Genomic DNA, 17,900 nt, shown 5'->3' with positions numbered 1-17,900 from the left:
GATGCATTAAGGGGAAAAAAATGAATGTTTACAACCCCTTTAAGGCTCCTACAAACTATAAGAAAATTGAGCGAACATTTTCATCGGAGGAACTTTCATACGATTTTCGGATAGCGTGTTAACAACTTTCTACAGCAGATTCCGACCTTCTGAACAAAAATTTCCGAAGGGACAAGCTCCAAAATTTTTCTCGTACGGAAACAGAATGAACGATTTTCTTTTAATGCGTACCATTTTTGTTTGATTTTTATATGAGAAAAATCAGAAATGAAAGACTGCGCATGATCAGAAACAAAAAACAACTAGAAAAAAGGCCTTTGTTGTATGAGAATTTTCGTATGAATTTTCCTTCATCGATTACGATTTGCTGTGAAACAACAAGGAAAATCGTTCATCTGATTTTCTTATAGTGCGTACCCCACTTTAGACATCCATACAATGGATACGCACAAACACCTTGCTATGGCACACTTCTAATACTGTGATTTGTTAATCTTTTTAGCTCCACTTACTGTACATCAACATGTCCTTAGTTCTGGAAAATTATGACAGAAGTAGTTTGGAATGAAATATCTACAAACCCCTTTAGACATGCAAAGCCAGTTAAAACACCTGTGTATTTGACAAAGTAAAAAAGACCATAATAGTTGAAGGAATTATTAAGCCGGAGATACTTTTCAACATTAGATAAATGGCACCCAAATATACATAATGCATAATGATCTGTCAGCCTACAACAAGTCCATACAAATAAACTATACAATTTAATACTCAAATAACAGAATATGTTCCACAAAACATAAAGGTAATACACAAACATAATAAATTACATGATAAGAATTGCATGATCGAAATAGCTGATAGAGTGAAAAGTGCAACATCAAGTCCCAAAGTTCATAGAAAAATTTGTTGGTCATCAGATTTGAAATAAAACACTTAAAGGTATAGTTCTTTTTTTCACTGTTACCAAATTTAGCTGCGCATAATTTTCAGCAGTCCTTACGCTGGAATATTTGACTTTGTAGCTCTACATATTATATGATGGAAGTTTCAGTTTGCATGATGGATGGTGCTCTTGAGTTTCGGTGAAATTGTGGAACACACTCTGAGCCGTTCCGTGAAATTGATAGGCTGTGCAGACGATAGTCTCGGTTTAGGTACTGGTTCAGATAAAAACTCCCCCATTTTCTCTTTAGCTCTCCTTGGACCTAAAAGGTGAACAAACACTTGATATTTTAGACCATCAATAATAATCGGGAAAACATTTTTTTCCCACCACTTCTGCATTGGATTGTTGTACACAAAAAGGAGTGTGAAAACTATTTTGTTTTTCAGATGTAACACTAAGAGCCGGTTCACACGGGGGCGATTTGTCAGGCGACCTAGCCACCTGACAAGTCGCCTCCCATTCTGTACAATGGAACCGTTCTAATCGGAGCGACGCAAGTCGCACCGACTTAGAAGAAAGGTTCCTGTACTACTTTGGGGGCGACTTGCATAGACTTCTATACAGAAGTCGTCTTGCAAGTCGCCGTGGCAGTCGTGTGCAGGTCGCCTCGGTGAGGCGACCTGCAAGTCGTGCCGCTTCTAGTGTGAACCGGCTCTAAAAAAAGTTTCAAAAAAGAAAAAAAATTGAATTAGTATAGAGTGGTAGGCAGACCAGAGACCTCTTATTTTAAAACAGACCTATACTCAAATGTTATCATAAACCTATGTATTAACAGTAAAGCTGGAGTAAACAAGAAGTAATAGAAGGGCTAAAAGACTTTATAAAATGCTGCCCTAGGTTTTATCCAGTGCTGACCACATGTCTGACATGCCTTAGCAGGGCTGCTGTTAGAAATCATGGGACCCGATCAGTCCATTAGGAGCGCCCAGGCGCCACCCCCTCTCTCCTCTCCACCCCCTATATGCAGTGGATTGATTCATGCATAGCATGAATCTATCCACGGCCGCCCCCTATTCATATGTCCAGCCCCTTTCGGTTTACCGGGCACATGAATTACAGCAGACAGGGTTTTTTTTAAGCTCCTGATTAGAGCCATGGGCTCTAATTGACTTAAAAATAGCGTGGGCTCGGGTTGCACAGCATGCGTCCTGAGCCCACCCAGGTGTGTTGCAACAGCGAATGAATATCCTGGCCAGTCGGAAAGCGAGTCTGGTACCCATCACTCGATTGGCTGACAGTACAGATGATCCTATTGGATGCCTTACAAGGAGGAGAGAAGAGACGCACGGCGTCTCTATGAGAGGAAACAGAGCTGCTCCCGGGAAACATCTTGCTGCCATTCACCCGCTGTCTGACCCACCACTAAGATGGGGTAAGTGCCGGGCAAACGATGGGCGGGGTGCTGGATGAGTGATTACCGATAGCCCTGGTTATCATTAGGGTCCTCCTGGATCAGTCCGTTCCGCTGATCGGGTGGGGGGTGTCACTGGATGATTCCGCTGGCGGGGGGTGGTTGGGAAAAAAAAAAACACAAGCCACCACTGGACTCCATACAGCCTACCTGCGACCTGTACAGTGTGAATCAGTGTTTTTTTTTTTAATGTGGCTATTGCTATATGCAGGCAGCCTACGTTACGCTATGGGGCCTTAGCAGCAGTACGAACACAGCCGCAGGTCCTAATTTGACAGGTGTGTGGGTGCAGGTGTACGGCCCCAAACACTGATAGTGTGCATTCGGGGTCACTTACCCACACCTGCACCCTTATCAAATTAGGACCTGCCTTACCTTAGTAACAGATGGTTCCGGCTGCACAAACAAGTTGCTCATTTACACTGTATGGGCCAGAGAACCTATGCGAATGATCCTTTAATAAATATTTTTTTCCGATGGTTAGTAATTTTTTTTTTTTACAATTTTTTTAAATAATTTTTTACAATGTATTTTCTTACCATTTTTTTTTTTACAATGCTGTTGGGGGGGAGGGGGTGCAGTGGGTAGTTCGAGTGAAATATCAGGGGTCTTCAATTCCTTTCTTTGTGTAGCCTGAGCTGTGCTGCAGATGAATGAACAGGAGACAGAGGCTTCTGTTCATTCACAAACTGAAGCATCGTAAAAACAGTTTACTATGCTCAGTTATGAATGGACACAGGAGCGATTAGTACCGATTGCTTACTGTGTACAATTCAGAAATGGAAGGGGCCAGTAAATAACATCCTCCCCACATTCTCCATCCGCCTGTGTACCCACAACAGCCCATTAGCAGAGGGACACTGGTAGCACTGTGGGGGTACAGGGGGCCCGGATACACAGGGGGGAATCGGATGTGGGCAACACAGGAAGTGGAATCGGTGCGGTGGGGAGGGGGACAATTACAGAATGATGTCCTGTGTCTCTCCCTCCAACAGCTGAAAGCTGGCAGGAGGGAGAGGGGAGAAACCAGCTTTCATCTGTTGCAGAGAGCTGCACCGGACAATGTTCTGCAATCTCTGCTAAAATTGAGGGGGATACATAACAGCCACCTTTTAGCAAAGATCAAGTGAGAGGTCCTCACGCATGTGGGCAACATTGGTGACAGCCCATAGCAGCATTTTCTCTGGGAAATGTAGGCATTTCAACCTATATACAGTATCACAATTTATCCAACCCACTTTATGTTCATATTTAGGTACTAGTTTACTTTAAAGAAGACATCTATTTTAAATTGAAAACTCAAAGACAATATAAATAATAATACCATAAAACTTTTATTGTATAACACTAAAACAACCAAGTCAGAAAAAAAATCACCTGCACCTGCAATAGAAAACCTATGCTGAGCTCTTTGTTGGCCCATGTCTTCTGCCTTGCTTCTGTTTCAGCCCTGCAGCCTCTGTAAGACTTTGCCATTCGGCAAGGAACCATGGCATGTGGTGATGGACATAGATATCCCGCACTCACAGAAGTGTCGAAGTCTTAAAGAGGTTGCAGCAATGGAATAGAGGAAAGGTTGGAGAGATGTGCTTTCCAAAGGATGTTGTTTCCCCTGAGAATTCCGCTTTAAAACGCTACCTTGAAATAACAGCCCATACACTCATACATATAGTATACAGTATTTTCTTCTCCACACAAAGTTCCTGTAGTTTATAAACATTGAAGCACCAATCCTATTAGTGCCTTTGGGCCAATGATGTCCTAAAGTAAAGTTGCACTTTTGCTGAGAAAAATTGCCACAGTTATCTGTTATTGTGCTATAACTGACCAGCCACATTCTAATTGCTGAGTGCTAGGAGGGAGAGTCTGCATGCTATAATTATTTCATCAGTGCCATTGTAGTAATACAAGGAAAACTTTCAGCCAATCATTTGAGCAGAATTACAGCAATGTGAAAGTAGTAAACACTGAAATAAAAGAATTTAAAGTGGCTGAGTATTGCAATAAACGCTGGAAGCTTCTTGGATGCAGTAATACCACTTTACTTTCATGGAGAAATATATTACATGTCTTACAGCATGGAGAAACATGAACAGGAATCAGATATATACAAGTACATGCACTGAGATGGACAATACATCCTGTTATATCATAGAAAACATGAACTATACACTATAATACTACAGCGCCACCTGCTGCATAGATAGGTATAATGCAAACAGTATTGTCAGTTTATTAACAACTTTACATTACATGCTGTTGTTCTTTTTCAACAGTTGTAAACCTCTGAAATAAGACATGAACACATCATATCCATCTGCAGTGTGTGCTAGCCTCAATCCAAAAAAATGAGTAATTCCTATCTGCTTTCTCTTTCCTCTGCAATCTGCATAAGTCACTCTTGGTAGGCTATGCTAACACCACAGAATCCTGAAGGACTGCTTCCCCCCTTTCCCAGCACACAGCAGGTGATTGATAGCCTCAGCAATGCATGTTTCCTTATGTGCCTGTGTAGAAGGAGATGTGTCCATTACATCCACTCAGGTCTCCAATTACACTCAGCTCTCTGTTCTATGCTGTGCAGTGTGTGATGGCAGAAACCCCCCCCCCCCATTTCTAAAGTTGTGTAAAATGTGTGCTTTAGGAGGCTGTAGAGAAGAGAAAGCTATAGACTAACAGGGATAACTTCTGTAGGAGGATTTGTTTCATCTCTATGTACTATAAAGAGAGAGAGAGAGAGAGAGAGAGAGAGAGAGATGTTTGATTTTTAAGTACCAAAATATGCAAAATTACTTACTTCTGTGTTTAAAAAGCAGTACAGAATGGCCACAACCAGTCCCTGCAACAAAATAACACATAAATATAGCTTGTTTGGTAAAAAATGCTAAGAGCGATGATGTGCAAAAGGCAATAACCCACAGTAACCAATCAGATTTCAGCTAATTGAAGTCAGATCAGTTAAATAATTCTACTGATTGGTCAGGATGGGTTATGCGCTTCACACATGGCCATTTACATTACTATACAGGCCAATTCACACTGACTTGTGCTAAAATAGATGAAAAATACAGGTACATTTCCATCCATTTTAGTCGCGTTTTAACATATGCTGATGTCCATTGACATACATTTTGATGTCTATTGACATACATTTTGACATCCGTTGACATGCCAGTGCAGCATTATGGTGTGAATAGGACACATTGGAAATGATTGTTTTTCAGATGTCCTTCCGATGATCTGCGTTTTACAGCTGTGCTAAAACACAGATCAACGCACTGATGTGAATTGGCCCTAACTCTTAATTTGTCACAAGATCATTGGATGTACAAATGTATCTTTTACCTGAAATGACCCAACACAAAGCTCGAACCATATCTGACATTCACTGAAACTGGGCATCTGGAAAACAGTGAACACCATGTAGTGGACTCCAAACAATGGTATAAGCAGAAGGGTGGATTTTGTGAGCCTCCTGAAATAAGGAAAAAATAAAATATTACCTCCGTTAGGTCAAATTTTTTTTACAGGTACTTACATAGCGCTGTTCATTTACACATAAATCATACGTTTACATCAGTCCCTGCCCTCAAGTAGCTGATAATCTATGGTTCCTAACTCACATACTAGGGGCAATTTTCCTACCGGCATGCCTTTGGAGCAAACAGGAGTAAAATGCAAACTTTGGGCAGGTAATGATTGGGATTTGAACCAATGACTCTATGCTGCAAGGCAGAAGTGCTAACCACTTAACCACTGTGCTGCCCACTTGCCTTGTATGACAATAGCCTTACTTCTCTACATCTCAATCACTGGTGCTGTACACAAGTCAGAGTTCTGACATTAGCAAGAAATTTGGACTTTGCACCAATGAATTACGAATTCAGCACTGACCATAAAATAACTATTTACATCTAAAGAGGTAACATTTTAGAAGACTTCAGTCCATTTCCCGACAAAAACACACACATGGTTTTGACACTCCCAACAGTTATACATATGTGAAAGAAATAAAAAAATAGGAATTGTACATGGCCACCCATCTTTCCTCACATTTTAGAACTGTCAGTGGTGGGGGTAAAGAAGCACAGCACATGCCTTCCACTGATCTTGATGTATGGTGCGCATAAACAACAACTATGGGTGTTTGGATAAAGCTGTTCAGCAACATTCAGACTGGGGAGCAAAGCACGTGAGTTGCATCAAAATGTATTGACAAGAAACATGCTGAAAGAAGGAGAAAATAGAGTGAGCAAAGGAATTATCACTCCGCTGCTGCTCAGTCAGCAGGGTAGGGGTAAAGACAACACTGCTATATTCTTAAAGGCTGGGTTCACACATATGCAAATTGCATGCGGGTTTCCCCGCATCCAATTCCCATGACGTGCAAGTGTGACCAGCTCTCAGTGGAACCGGCTCACACGCGTGACGGGCGGCCGTGTTCCGCATTGAAAAAGGGTCCCGTGCGTGTTTGGGTCTGGTTCAAGTGCAAATTCAGGCAAAAATTTGGACTTGAACTGGTGAACAGACATGCACCGGACCCCAGGCACAAACCCGCAGCCGCACATATGTGAACCTGGCCTAACTGTATGTAGTGTCATCTACCTGGGTGATCTGTTCAGCAGGATCTCAGGATAGGATGGAAACAAACACAAAGCCTTTGGCAGGTAAACCTGCTGCCTCCTATATTTTCGTTATGTGTTCTTAGCTGCTTGGATTGAGATCAGCTTTTTGAGATCAGCTAATTTTCATATTAGCATCCACCTGAGAAGCTGGAAAGTAATTGTTATAAATTATAGTATCATTTCTTTTTCATCAGATAAAGGAAAAATTGCGGCCAGCAGACAGCAGGTATGAACCTAGATGGAACAACAAGTAAGAATATGGTGCTAGGCTTTCTAATTAAGAAGTGCATTGTGCTCTGCAAGCAAAAGGTCATGAAATCATTCTGAGTTAAATAATTATTTGCATTATAAAATGTTATAGATATAAGGAAAAATATACCAAAACATATGATGTTATGTTATACAGGAGATAAGCTTATAGGAGATTATATATGCCAATTTTAAAAATAAACATAAAATTTACCAAAAATCAAATTTTCCCTTTAATGGAAATATGTATTGAAACGATCTAGAAACATAGAAACGTAGAAGTCAGGAAAACAACAAAAAGTGGATATTTTCCTGTTAAACAATTTGATTCCTGTTCTTCTGGAGTGTTTTCAATGCCTGAGACACCCAAAAGGGAAGTTCCACTTTAAGTACACCCCCCCCCCCACCTCCCCTGCAATTTTTGGTATGTAATTTTTTTTTCGGTGGGAGGGAGTACCTAGTTTTGACAGGAACTGGCTCCCATTTATACTTGGATTGCCTAGGCGATCCGAGCAGAAGTTCTTCTCTCCCCCTCCCTCCCTGCAGTAATCTGGGACTCATCACAGGCCCCAGATGACTGCCGGACCATTCAGGACACGCACCGCGATTCGTGCATGCACAGTGTGCGCCTGGCTGTGAAGCTGCAAGCTGTCACAGCCGGGTGCCCACAGTTGAAATGCCGGCGAGAGAAGAGGGAGACAAGTGAAGGCTCTGGTGAGCACATCGCTGGATTCTGGGACAGGCGAGTGTGTTTATTAAAGTCAGCAGCTACACTTTTTGCAGCTGATAACTTTTAATAAACATTGAAATGACTGGAGTACCTCTTTAAGGGAAATATTTGGATGGCTATATGTCTGTTGGAAAGATAGAGCAAAGTCCTTGCATTTAGAACTGTCACCGACAGCAACTAATCTATGATATAAAAAATATGTATTTGCAATATAATGAAAAAATCAGAGGGATATGAGACAATTTATGTATCCATATATGATATCTACAGATATCCTGTGATTAGTGTCGGAAAGATTTGAAGCATGTTCCAAATCTAAAAGATTTTCGCCCGAAAAAGTCCGCTGCAGGTCCAAAGAAGCCCACACATGGTCGAATTGTCCGCCAGACTCAGTCCATCGGACCAGTCCAGTCGAAAAGTCCACTCGTGTGTACGCGGCTTTAGGCTGTCATTTTCGCCACTTATACTTTTTTTTTTAACTTAAATCCTGGGTGACCCCGGGGTGTAATTAGGTTTATTTTTAATTTTGTTTTATTTTGGTTGGTAAATATAGTCCCAGATATACTGTATATATTTCTAGCATAATAAAGATATTTTGATAACATTTCTTTTGAATTATTTATTTTGTGTGCTGTATTCATTATACAAATGTGTTTTTATTTTAGCTTACTGTGTGTCAAAAAGACTTCTTCCCACATTCAAATAATTATTTTTGAAAAGTAAGACTGTACAGTAACACATTATTATTTGTATTTTCTATGCACTGATTTGTGTAGAAAAGTTGTACTTCCCATAAGTTGTTTTTCTATTATCAGAGAAATATAGTTGGCTGCCATTGCTGGCCTCCTTATGAAAATGCTAGTTGCCTGAACTTCTTTGGCTTTTTCCTGAGTCACTGAACTGGAAGAAGTATGCAGCACACTATTTTCAGATCAGATAATGTTGATGCAAAAAGGCCTTCATGACAAACAGCCAACATCCATTTTTAAGAGGTCAACGGTGCTAGTCCCAATGTTTTAGGACAAGGTTCCTTTTATGTATTTTCTTTCCCACTCAAAGTTTACAATTCATCTAAACTGCTTTTGTCCATATGGATCACTTGCTAAATTTGTATCTCTTATCTACTTTCTTTGATGCTATATAATGGCACTCCAGAAAATGTTTTTTTTTTTGTTCAATATTATTTCAAATGTAGCTCTAAGTGTTCCAATCCCTATCTGAGAATAAACTAGCTAGGCATCATACTGAATACACTACATTTAAGACCCCTTTCATTCAAGTGTGACTTTTCACACTTGGGCGGTGCGCTTGCGGAACGTTCCGAAAACTCCTGCAAGTAGCATCTTTGGGGCGGGTTGGGAGCGCAGTATTTAGTGCTCCCAAAATGCCCTGCCCATTGGAATGAATAGGCAGCGATTCCAAAGCATCTAAAAAGCGATTTGGAAGTACTGCAACACGGGAGTTTTTCACCCCTTCTTTGGGGTTAAAAGCGCCCCGCTAGCGCCCGAAAAGCTCAGCTTAAACAACGGTAAAGCTCTGCTAAAACAAGTGGCGATTTGCAGCAAACGCGGCCGCGGCCCAAGTGTGAAAGGGTTCTAACAGAAGTGTATGACTAAACTGTAATGCAGTTCAAGGCAATGGTGAAATTTAATTTCGGAACATATATGTTTGCATACGTACTTAAACTGGGATTGGTCATTGCCCCCTACGTCAGGAGATCTTAGCTTCTGCAGTAAGATTCGAATTATATTAATAAATAGACAGAAGTTTACCTGGTGAAAAAATGCATAAAACAAATTAATATTTTTAAACAAACCCAAGTACTTTTTATAAGTAACAAATAAATCAACATTTTCGATGGACACTGAAAAGCATTCAGCACACTAGGTAGACAAGATTATATAGTGATGTTTGGAATTGGAAGCATTTGGCTATACAGTGCCTTGAAAAAGTATTCATAACCCCTGAAATTTTCCACATTTAGTCATGTTACAACCAAAAACGTAAATGTATTTTATTGGGATTTTATGTGATAGACCAACACAAAGTGGCACATAATTGTGAAATGGAAGACAAATTATAAATGGTTTTCAAATTTTTTTTACAGATAAATATCTAAAAAGTGTGGTGTGTATTTGTATAAAGCCCCCTCTACTCTGATACCCCTAATTAAAATCTAGTGTAACCAATTGCCTTCAGAATTCACCTAATTAGTAAATTAGTCCACCTGTGTGTAATTTAATCTCAGTATAAATACAGCTGTTCTTTGAAGCCCTCGGAGGTTTGTTAGAGAACCTTAGTGAACAAACAGCATCATAAAGGCCAAGGAACACACCAGACAGGTCAGGAATACAGTTATGGAGAAGTTTAAAGCAGGGTTAGGTTATAAACAAATATCCCAAGCTTTGAACATCTCACAGAACACTGTTCAATCCATCATACAAAAATGGAAAGAGTATGGCACAACTGCAAACCTACCAAGACATCGCCATCTACCTAAACTGACGTGCCAGGCAAGGAGAGCCATAATCAGAGAAGCAGCCAAGAGGCCCATGGTAACTCTGGAGGAGCTGCAGAGATCCACAGCTCAGGTGGGAGAATCTGTCCACAGGACAACTATTAGTAGTGCACTCCACAAATCTGGCCTTTATAGAGTGGCAAGAAAAAAGCCATTGTTGAAAGAAAGCCATAAGAAGTCCAGTGGAGTTACCCTTTAATATAGTATGCAAGTGTAGGCGAAAAAAAATGGAAATGGCAATAAGAACAACAAAATAAAACTAAAATCCTCCCTGTCTTCAAAAGGATATATTTATATATATATACATACATAAATGGTTAGAGGAAAAAGGAAGTATCACATATGAAACCAAAAAAGATGTATGTAAAATATTAAAACTTAGTAAATGTGGTGAATGGGTAAACAGACCACATGAAGGATATATATGTATGATGATATTTATATCACAGTCATAATGGTATAAAAGAAAAATCCAAGGATCCAAAGGATCATAAGTCCACAAATAGGGCTGCCTTCACCAAGAACCGAAACCAGATTCCAAAATCCTAAGAAGAATTTGATGACTTTTGATGACTTCCAAAATGTGAGTTTGACCGCCACAATTTTTTATGAATAAAAATTGTTTTAAGTCTACACCCAGAGGCGCCTCTCTCTTTTGTTTCTTCTTTGAGTTACCCTTTAACCATGCGTTTGGCATTAGATATATTTCCAGTATAACTATGAATAGATAACCTGTAGAAGTTTTTAAACATGTCAGTCATTTACAAATTTCCGTGTCTCTTGAAGTCAAATATATTTGTTATTTATTAACTTGATGCAGTCTCATCTCATTTTTTTGCTGTAACACAATCCGGAGCTCCAGAGAATGGAAACACTGCAACAGCCCCATACAGACTGGGCAGTTGCAAAAGAAATTTCTGCTGTGAACAGGAGTACATTTATATTTCTAGTTTGGCAGCATATCAGACGCGTGGTGTGGCCTTGCATCTTTTAATGTAAGATTCAGGAGCTGGGTGAGTACTTTGACTATTTCACAAATTGTTCACAATGCAGTTACCAGCTTTTCTTGCGATTTGTCCAGCCTTACATTTACATATGTAGGGATTATTGACTTAAAACCCCTCTCCAGGCAGTAAAAACAAAACAAAAAAACCCTTGTTTCACAAACGTGGAGTTACCCTTTAAATTTTTTAAAACGGTACTAAACTAACAAAAAAAACAAAAAAAAAAAACTGGTTCCTTTGCAGTTTACAGTCATATGTATGCACCGCATACAAGCACATTATGAAAGATTTACCAATAAAATGGATCCCTCCAGCGGTGTGCTGTCACTGCTGACAGAGATACCATCTTCACCCCAGGTTCACAGGCTCTGGCTGTTTGAATGGCGGAGCCACATTTGAATGGATGGCACACTCAAGCACTGTACATGTGTCAGTGATGCCACCGGCTGCTACACATCTGAATATTTCCTAAATGGTGCATGTTTAGGGGATATTCACTGTACCCTACAGGTAAGCCTTATTTTTTGGCTTACCTATAAGTACAAGTTAAAAAGCGGAGTTTACTATTACTTTAATACAGTTTGGTAACTTTCCAGCCCTCAGCCTGGACTGGACAGTGAAGGAGCATCAGCAGACTGATAAGCTCATCCCTCTGCTCTGAAAGCTAAACAAGTGTAGCGCTAATATGAGAAATGAAATAACCACATGATATGTACAATGAAGACCATTACATCATCCGATTAGCAAACAATAACACCAAACAAAAAAGAGAACATCAAAAGTGAACTAATTATAGTCCTCTGTGGGTATGTGACTTCATACAGAGTGAAGAAATTAAAGTCCTCTATAAGTATGTGACTTTGTACTTAAAACATATCAATGTGCACATGACATCTGGGATAAGGAGAGCACCACCACCGACAATGGGGAAGCTTACCGGAACATTTGAACCCAAAGAAACGTATGTTCAATTGGGTCAAACAAGCTTGAGTGGTAAACAGCTGGTAGGATTCGAAGAGGTCGCGATGGAGATGTAACTACCATGCATTCTGGGCATCACCCCTGAGGGACTTACCGGCTCACAGATCATCCCAGGATCTTCTCTCAACTTCTACAGAATCCTACCAGCTGTTTACCACTCAAGCTTGTTTGACCCAATTGAACATACGTTTCTTTGGGTTCAAACGTTCCGGTAAGCTGCTCTTAATTGAGACAAGTGCACACTATAGAAGGATATGTTTTGTTCATATTTCATGTCTGAGTAGATTCAGCCATCAGTAGATTACAAGAAGATACTACTAAGTCAAATTCAGGTCAGTATACTTGCTTTTAAAACTATTATATATAGGAGTTGGAAAAAATTGACTTTTCAGGCATGTACTATTGTTTATAAAAAATTACCAAAGTTTATTTAATACAAATCAATCATGAAAAAGTCTAGGACAAGAATAAAAACATTTACATAGGTGGATGTGATTTAAAAAATGTCTCAGTGACCAACCAAGCAGACCAGAGTTCAAATTGACCCTACATGGACTGGGTTGGTAGGTTGACAACAGGTGCTTATGGCTTGACAATGGAACCCCTAGAAAATAGCACACACACACATATAATAATGCAACCACTTGTATTTCCCCTGGGTGGGAATGCACCCACTTTTATTTCCCCTGGGTGAGAATGCACCTGGGTGTAATGCACCCACTATTATTACCCCTGGGTGGGAATGCACCTGGTTGTAATGCACCCACTTGTATTTCCCATGGGTGGGAATGCACCGGGTGTAATACACCACTTTTATTTCCCCTAGGTGGGAATGCACCCGAGTGTAATGCACCCACTTGTATTTCCCCTGGGTGGGAATGTACCCGGGTATAATGCACCCACTTTTATTTCCCCTGGGTGGGAATGCATATATTATATATATATATATATATATATATATATATATATATATATACACACACACACATTTACACACGTATATTATATACATGTGTATGCCCACCCAAGCGTATGACTTTCTTTACTTCGCTGCTATGGGCTCTAGTCCCAGATCTTTTGTAGACCTAGCAATGCCCCTGCCTTCTAGTAGTTAGGTACATGTAGCTGGACTTGTCCTGTAAAGCTGAAGACATTTCAGCAATCATTCAAGTTGTTTCTTTTTTATTGTTGAAAAAGCTACTTGGATAAGCTGTGAAACGACTTCAGTTTTACAGAAGAAACTACTTCAGTTTTACAGAAGAAGTTCAGTTGAATGGGACTAACTAATGCTAGATACACAATGACCTGGATCAATAAGAACCTTCACAGACAACCTCAATATTTAAAATGAGTTAAGAGAAAGTTGCATTTGCAGCAGACATGATACTACTCAGCCAAGACAGTGAAGTACAACAGACAATAACAAACCTGGACCTTATAAGGGATAAAGGATCAGTCAATGTTGGAAGGTAAATAAATAACTAAATTAAAATTACCAAATCACCAATAAATAGTATGTATCAGTAAAAAAGAGTTTACTCACAATGATAGAAATGATGATTGGTATCCTTATAACCCACCATGGGATGCTGTGCTCATTGGTATCCCAGCATCTACAACATATTGATGCAGAAAGAATATAAAAAAAACAAATAATTACTGAGATTGTATATTGTAAAAGATTACATGCATCTCCCTGAGAAACTCTTTCTGAATGGCTATACCTCCAAAGCTTCCATCTGAAGATACAGACCACCAGGCCAGAAAGCTTTTGGTGAAGGCAGTGCATAGAGTGCGACTGGGAATTTTTGATGCAAGTGCTTTCTGTACTGACAATTTAAGTCTGGGTATTAGGGCCAAGGCTAAGTTTAGGGGATTATGGGATTATGGGTATTGACTTATTGAATTATTACAGTTTAAAGTTAAGGGAGAAAGTTAAAGTGTATGTAAAAAAACTGTTTTGGCTCAACCAGCCCAATAAGTAAGTATATCTTACACCCCAAGAACTTGGGAACTACATAATATTTTATATACAACTTTTGGATTACAAATGTTTTTTTTTTTTTTTTCAGGAGCAGTAATTTAATGCTTAAAGTGAAACAATAAAAATAAAATATTCCTTTAAATATTGTGCCTGGGGGTGACCTTAGCATGCCTGTAAAGTAGCGCATATTTCCAGTGTTTAGAACAGTACCACAGCAAAATTTAATTTCTAAAGGAAAAAATGTCATTTAAATTGCTCGCGGCTGTAATGTAGTTAAAAGTCATTGAAAAAAATGTCATGGGGTCCCCCCAAAATCCAAACCAGGCCCTTCAGGTATGGCATGGATATTAAGGGGAACCCTGCACCAAAATTTAAAAATAAAGCGTAGGGGTCCCCCCCCCCCCCTAAAATCCTTACCAGGCCCTTCAGGTCTGGTATGGATTTTAAGGGGAACCCTGAGCCAAAATTTAAAAAAAATGGTGTAGGGGTCCCCCTCAAAATCCTTATCCAAGCACACAACCTGGCAGGCCGCAGGAAGGGGGGGGGGGGCAGCTCCCCCCCTTCTGAACTGTACCAGGCCACATGCCCTCAACATGGGGAGGGTGTTTTGGGGTCCCCCCCAAAACACCTTTTAATCCATCTATCGGCAGGCTGGTAAAGTTGATCCATTCGGTCAGTTTTTTTTCTGTGTGGCTATAGCTGCCAACAATGATCATTGTATTCTGACAGCTTGGAAACCTCCCACTGTCAGATCAAAATAGCTCCATGGGAGGGATCCCCCTATCAACCCATGGTTGAAGAAAAGAAAATTGCATAATGCATGCTTGCTTAAGATTTAGGTATACAAAGGATTTTTTTTCGTAATTCCTTATTTATCCATGACAACAGAACCAAAAATACAATTGGACTTACAAAATATTAGGATCAGTAAAGTCAAGTCTTGCTGAATCAGATTATACAACAATACAAAAATGACCACTGCAAAGTAAATAACTGTAAAGATGATTGTGTACAGAAGAGATGCCCAAATGAAAGTGGACCAACATTACTCCACTGCTGAAATGATAAAGGTGTGTTGCCATTCGGGACATGAAGGAGTTGTTTTTTTAATTTGAGTCACTATCAGCTCCAGGTTCTTGGCATTGTAACCAAATGTACCAAGCCCATAACTGGAGTCGAGTGGGTAGACTAGCAGGGGGAAGCTCAATTTTAATTAACTATATACTGATATACTGTAGCACTTTTGCTATGTTCATAGCTTATACAAGATTTATTTGCTATACATCTAAACCACATGTGTCAAACAAAAGGCCCACAGGCTGAATATCGTCTGCCAGGCCATTTCATGTGGCCCTCACACCTCTCCTGCAGCTGCGGCACCACCCCCACCTTGTCTCAGCAGTTGGCAGCAGAGAGGAGGACAGCTCCCCTGCAGATCATATGCCCGTCTGTGCAGCCACAGTATTCCTTCATCTTTGCATCCCCGGTCTCAGCATTCAGCCCGCCGGCTGACTCCAGCCCTCCTCTGGTCCTCCTCCAAACCTTGCTCTTTCTGCTTCCCAGCTCTGCTCCCAACTTCTTCTTGGCAGCAGCACAAGGTAAGCACTGATTGTATGTAAGGGAGGATGGGGGACTCTTGACTTCTAATGTTGGGTACTCTGGACATCTGCTTATAATTATGAGAGTAATACAATTCTATGCCAGTTGAAAAAGAAGGTTGCATACCTCTGGTATTACCCCCAAGAAACTTTATTGGAGACTGCTTAGACTGAACACCATGGCAGAACCATGTTCTGTCTGAACAGTGGTGTGCAACCCTGTTTTTCAGACTTGCTTCATCTGCTTGAGGACTGTGAGTGGGCTGTGTGCCAGTCTGCACCTACTCTTTTGCAGCTTAAGTCTTAAGTTATTACTAAAACCAGTAAAAATTGAATGCAGAGGCATTTATTGTGATAAAGAGTAGATACATTTATATAGTCTTACAGATACAACTAGCCCTTTGGGGGCAACCACGACGCTGATGCGACCCATGATGAAATTGTGTTTGACACCCCTGATCTAAACTGTTACTAGAATTTGACTTAAAGTGTGTGCTGCCTATTAACAAGAAATGTATTTGCTCCCTTTTGTTGTGTTAAATTTGGCATTGAAAATGCTTTATTATATCTATATCTCTAGTATATCTAATATTTATATCAAAACGCCATCCTGGTTATGGAGAAGAGAGGGGGTTGTATGTAGTCCTAACAGTGTTATGTCGCCCTGAAAATCCTGCTCAGTACGGTTGTCACATTAGAACAGGAAGTGAGGTATTGCCAGGATCACCAGGTTAAAATAAAGGAAAAAAAGTGAGAAAAAACTAACATAGTCACCACCACATCTAAGGATCCATAAGCTGTTTAGACATGATTTAACACTGTAGCAGAGGAAAACTTCAGAGTAATTACATTTAAATGAAACCAAATGTTAAAATAAATGAATTACTCTTATAAATGTGTCTATGGTAACCTGTTTATAGTTTGACTTTAGCCAACACTGATGAGATATTTCAGAACGGCAACAACGGCCCCCTCCCTTTCACAGTTTGATCCCGTTAGGGGTGTTTGGGATCCAGGAAGGCTTGCCTTGACTTACCAAACACCTAGGTGCAGACCCTCCAAGGACTACCCTCCAAAACCTCACAACAGAGACACCTCTGTTTTCAATCAACTAGACCCGATACAACTAATACAATGAGAAGAATGTACTTAATTTGTTTATTTACGTTGTTTAAGAAATGTGATATCTATTGATGCCACTGGTGTCAGATGTATGGCTATATGTACCGGATTTATCGGTTAAGTTTCTAATGTTCTTGTTTGTAAAACTTAAAAATTTAATAAACTATTGGAAAAAAAATATATATTTTGACTGTAGCTTCCAAAAAAATCAACTAAGACATGCTTACCCAGTGTCCTCTAAATAAATTCTTGTCACAATCCACACAATAATACATATGGTGGGGATACCTAAGGAAGAAAAAAGTAAACATAGTCAGAGTATACAAGACCAAAATGTTGTGTCACTATATCATATTTTAATTAAGGACAAAATATGCATTTTTTTCAATTGCTGTCTACTATAGTTTTATTAAAGTGTAGCTCCAGTTCTTTAAAATATAACTTATACTGTAGACATTCTATAATTTTTTTAATACATTTTTAATAATTACCTTTACATATCATGTTTTTGATACTAAAGCTGTCAAACTCAAATATGAATTTTCTGAACTGTAGAAACCATTTTCTGTAGTTGGGGAATATTTTGTTATGAACATTTTTTAAGAATCCTCATCCCCCAAATCCTGTAACAAGATTACTCACAGAACTGCACAGGACCTTTAATGACATTACTTTAATCTGTAAGATAGGCATCTCAGCTCAATTAACTTATTGGTCTATACCTTTATT

General features: G+C 39.7%; 1 protein-coding gene across 1 annotated transcript in view; it reads right to left on the bottom strand.

Annotated features, from left to right (window-relative positions):
- Positions 1-741: 741 nt before the first annotated feature.
- Positions 742-17,900, bottom strand: part of VIPR2 (vasoactive intestinal peptide receptor 2) — a 193,191-nt gene continuing 176,032 nt past the window's right edge. Inside the window, 6 exon segments of the mRNA XM_073629924.1 lie at positions 742-1,208; positions 5,158-5,199; positions 5,706-5,835; positions 9,645-9,736; positions 14,011-14,080; positions 17,399-17,459. Of these exon segments, the coding sequence (XP_073486025.1) occupies positions 1,035-1,208; positions 5,158-5,199; positions 5,706-5,835; positions 9,645-9,736; positions 14,011-14,080; positions 17,399-17,459 (569 nt within the window). The 3' untranslated portion in view covers positions 742-1,034.

This window comes from Aquarana catesbeiana, linkage group LG05 (genome assembly GCF_042186555.1).
Source record: "Aquarana catesbeiana isolate 2022-GZ linkage group LG05, ASM4218655v1, whole genome shotgun sequence".
NCBI classification, from domain to species: Eukaryota; Metazoa; Chordata; class Amphibia; order Anura; family Ranidae; genus Aquarana; species Aquarana catesbeiana.
Note: the sequence above shows the minus strand (reverse complement) of the source record. Positions and strands in the feature narration are given on the sequence as shown.